This window comes from Aplysia californica, unplaced genomic scaffold (assembly GCF_000002075.1).
Source record: "Aplysia californica isolate F4 #8 unplaced genomic scaffold, AplCal3.0 scaffold00054, whole genome shotgun sequence".
In the NCBI taxonomy this organism is placed as follows: Eukaryota; Metazoa; Mollusca; class Gastropoda; order Aplysiida; family Aplysiidae; genus Aplysia; species Aplysia californica.
Genome location: NW_004797324.1, coordinates 610982 through 614415, shown reverse-complemented (window position 1 = coordinate 614415; position 3434 = coordinate 610982). Strand labels below are relative to the sequence as shown.

The window sequence follows — 3434 nt, the reverse complement described above, 5'->3', positions numbered from 1 at the left end:
TTGTATATAGATCTGACATCTTTTCAGGGTTCAGAAAACGCGTTTTATATTAACCTGGTTACTTCTTTGCTCCTTGTCTTGTTGCTTGATCTCCACAACAGCAGAACCATTACTTCATTACTTATTCTAGGCTGTTTTCTTCTTCAGCGTGTGTCTAAGACGGTTACCCATTATCGAGAAGTAAAGTGGCCGTCTTACTTACTCACACTGGATGTGGATAGTAACCAAGTTGTTGGTAGATAATCATAATACATGTAACAGGTACACAGTGTCATCACAATGTTTTGAAAAATACGCAAGGGAGGGAAAGGGATGAGAACGTTTGTACCGGTGACTGTCTAATACAGGTAGCCCTTAGAGCGAGTTTGATTGTATCATTAACAAAGTCATAGTACTTTTCTATTGATTCCGTCTATTCCAGCGGCCACAACGGAAGCGAAGACGAGGTAGGGGTTGGCCTGTGGACTTGGCTGGCGGAACTCAAACAAAGGATTGTCCTCGTTTCCTTTCAACCGGAAACATTTGGATCTGTCGTTGCATCCGTAGTCAAAGTAGCTAGGACAGACTTTGCTCACACTGGATCTGGATAGTAGGAAAGTTGTTGGCAGAGTGATAATCATAATAGATGTAACAGGTACAATATAGACTAATGAAAAAATACTGATCTGTGATAACGTACACATTGAAGCTACTGCTGCTGATGCTGCTACACTTGCTGCTTCTGCTGTTGCTACTACTACTGATGATGATGATGATGATGATGATGATGATGATGATGATGATGATGATGATGATGATGTGGCAGAGCTATAACTATTCCCTTTTATGTCTCCACAGTATCCATCTGATTTATTTTTGTAATTGTTTAGCTTGAAAGGTTTACCTGTAACAGTGTAATGTTGGCAACGCAAAAGCGGTCAGAGCTGGACCATGGTGACAGAGCCCATTCAGAAAATGTCTTCCCATGTCAGACAGACCGTTAGGGCCTTGTGCACTTTCTATTGGCACCATGGCATTTGTTCCGTCAGAATTCCATAGGCTGAAGTTGTAATGTTGTACCAATGGAACTGTATTCGGAGAGAAGATGCTCAGATAGGATATTTCGTAGCCTTTCGTTTTCAGGTACACCTCCAGCGCATTTCGGAGTCGTGAAGTGTTGTCACCAGTCTGAAACAGGGAAGGGAGAAATCCAACACCTTTAGACAGATCAGAGATACTGTTCGTCATGCTACTAAGATAATTGCCAGAGTCAGTTTTGGCCGGTTTGGATTTTTTGTTTCCGAAATGAAGAGTAGACCCAGCTTGGTAATATAGCCTAGTTCACTTGCATTTAAGGATTTGTCTGAAAGAAACAGTTTTTTTTTCTCATTTTCACAAAATGGCTAATAATGACTTGGGCATTTATCTTCTGAGTGCTTTATATTTTCTGTACTTTTTCCAGTTCTTTGAATTCTTGTTTGTTTTGACCTGTGCCTTCAACTCAAAATAAGAGTCATGTAGTAGACTGTGCATTACTCCGCCCCTCCCCCCCTCCCCCCCAAAAAAAAGAGTTAATTGCAAAAAATGAAATGAAATAACGAAAAATTGATTAAAGTAACATAAGTTTTACAACATAAAATCAAATTTACAAAAAGGAAAATGAATAAAAATAGAATAGAATAAAAAACCCAAAAGAAAACAAACAAACAAAACAATGCAACAACAAAACCAGAGAAAAACGTGTAGTAAGACTAACATGCTAAACGCAAACCACTCCTCCAGACTTTCTCATTGGGTGATAGAAAGGGAGATACGTGTTTAAGAAAAGATGACAGAAACATTCCACCCACTAACATTCAGCCATTTACTCTCCCAAATCCTCTTGGGTTACACTGATCCACATGCTTTTTACAATTTTAGTTACAGTTTCAAGCTCTTACAATACGAATAGGTCATATAAGTGGCGAAGATTAGACGTGTTACTACTAGAGAGTAATGCACAAAGAAAAGAAGGAGCGGAGATAAGGACGATAGATCTACATGTTTCATATGACAAAGGGAACAAACCACTCCAGAGCACCCCAACCACCCACCAACCACCCACTAGCTTTGCTAAGGTAAATGTGAACGTATTGCTGTAAGTAACAGGTTTTTTTTTTAGGTTGAATAATACCATCGATAGGGTGCGGTAGCGGAGTGGTTATTGCGCTCATCTCCGAAGCGGAAAGTCTGGGTTCGAACCTCGGTTCGGACACGGATTCCTCTCCCCCACCCCCCCTCTTGCCCACTCAGCAGTAATGGGAACCTGACTTCGAGATTGGGGAAGTAAAGGCGGCGTGAAAAGGAACTGGCCACCCTTCCACAATATGCTTAAGGCCCAGGAAGTTGTCTCTTTGACAAGGCAAATAATACCCTCGCACCTAAAATCCATGACTTGGGTCTCATATCCTTTCCAAGGATGACCTGTTATTGATTCAGCCATAGCGTACAGATGCCAAGCCAAAGGGAGCAAATGCATTATAATAATAAGTTTCAACATCAATAAAATGCCAAGACAGGACTGAAGGATAAAGCTGCTATTAGAAATTGATTTTGTTATTCATGGAAAAACCATGCCATATTAACTTTACGCCATTCTGGAAACAAAGCTGAACTTTCAAAAGCCCATAGTGTAGGAAGGACCCACTCTACAGATAACAAACTGGCGCACAGCGAGGGTGTACACTCATACAAAAAGAACAATGACTGTTGTAATTTGCAATGGCTTTCGGCCCCAAAAGACTCAACGGCTCTTCTATAGGCAATGTCAAGGTAGTTCTTTGGCAAAGCTTTACAAATGTAACACAAATTGCTACAGTATACAATCTGCCCGTATAAATAATATTACATGTACTATGATGTCAGGGTAGTTCGTGGGCATAGGTTCGAAAACGTTACGTAAATTGCAACCGTGCGTAATCTGTCTATACAAATAAAGATGCACGTGCTAGGATGGAACCACTTACAAGTATACCGTCACATGGTGCACATGTCATCTCAAATCCTAACGGCCCTGAGTCTGTTTGCACGCTCTTGATGAGAACACCCATGTTCTTCATATTGTCCATGAATTCTAAGAAGAGCTCCTGCAAGAAAAATGGCATCAATGTTCGTTTTATTCCAGACTATAGTGTCATTGAACATTGTATCATCATTAAAAGAAATTTTCACAGGGACCTGCATTTTATTATAATTTATCTAGGTTTCATCTCGCGCGTACCCTCACCCTAGAAAAAGAAGCAAATACGTACTTTCACATTGATCAGGGTTGGGTATCCCTCCCCCCCCCCTTTCCACCCTAATAATTATCTGACAATACGTCTACAAGGGGCGGCTCGTGGTTTGTAGAACTGACCGGCTGCCATCTACATTGATCCCCTCTCGCTACCTCCTCCTCTTTATCCCCACCACCTCCA

The 3434-nt window shown here is 41.1% G+C and overlaps 1 protein-coding gene across 1 annotated transcript in view; it reads right to left on the bottom strand.

The window, feature by feature from the left end:
- LOC101853296 (glutamine synthetase) overlaps window positions 1–3434 on the bottom strand; it is a 6736-nt gene that overhangs the window by 1957 nt on the left and 1345 nt on the right. Inside the window, exons 2-4 of the mRNA XM_035968371.1 lie at window positions 2985–3104; window positions 884–1167; window positions 396–582 (exon numbers count right to left, since the gene is read on the bottom strand). Of these exons, the coding sequence (XP_035824264.1) occupies window positions 396–582; window positions 884–1167; window positions 2985–3104 (591 nt within the window). The remainder of the gene's footprint in view (window positions 1–395; window positions 583–883; window positions 1168–2984; window positions 3105–3434) is intronic.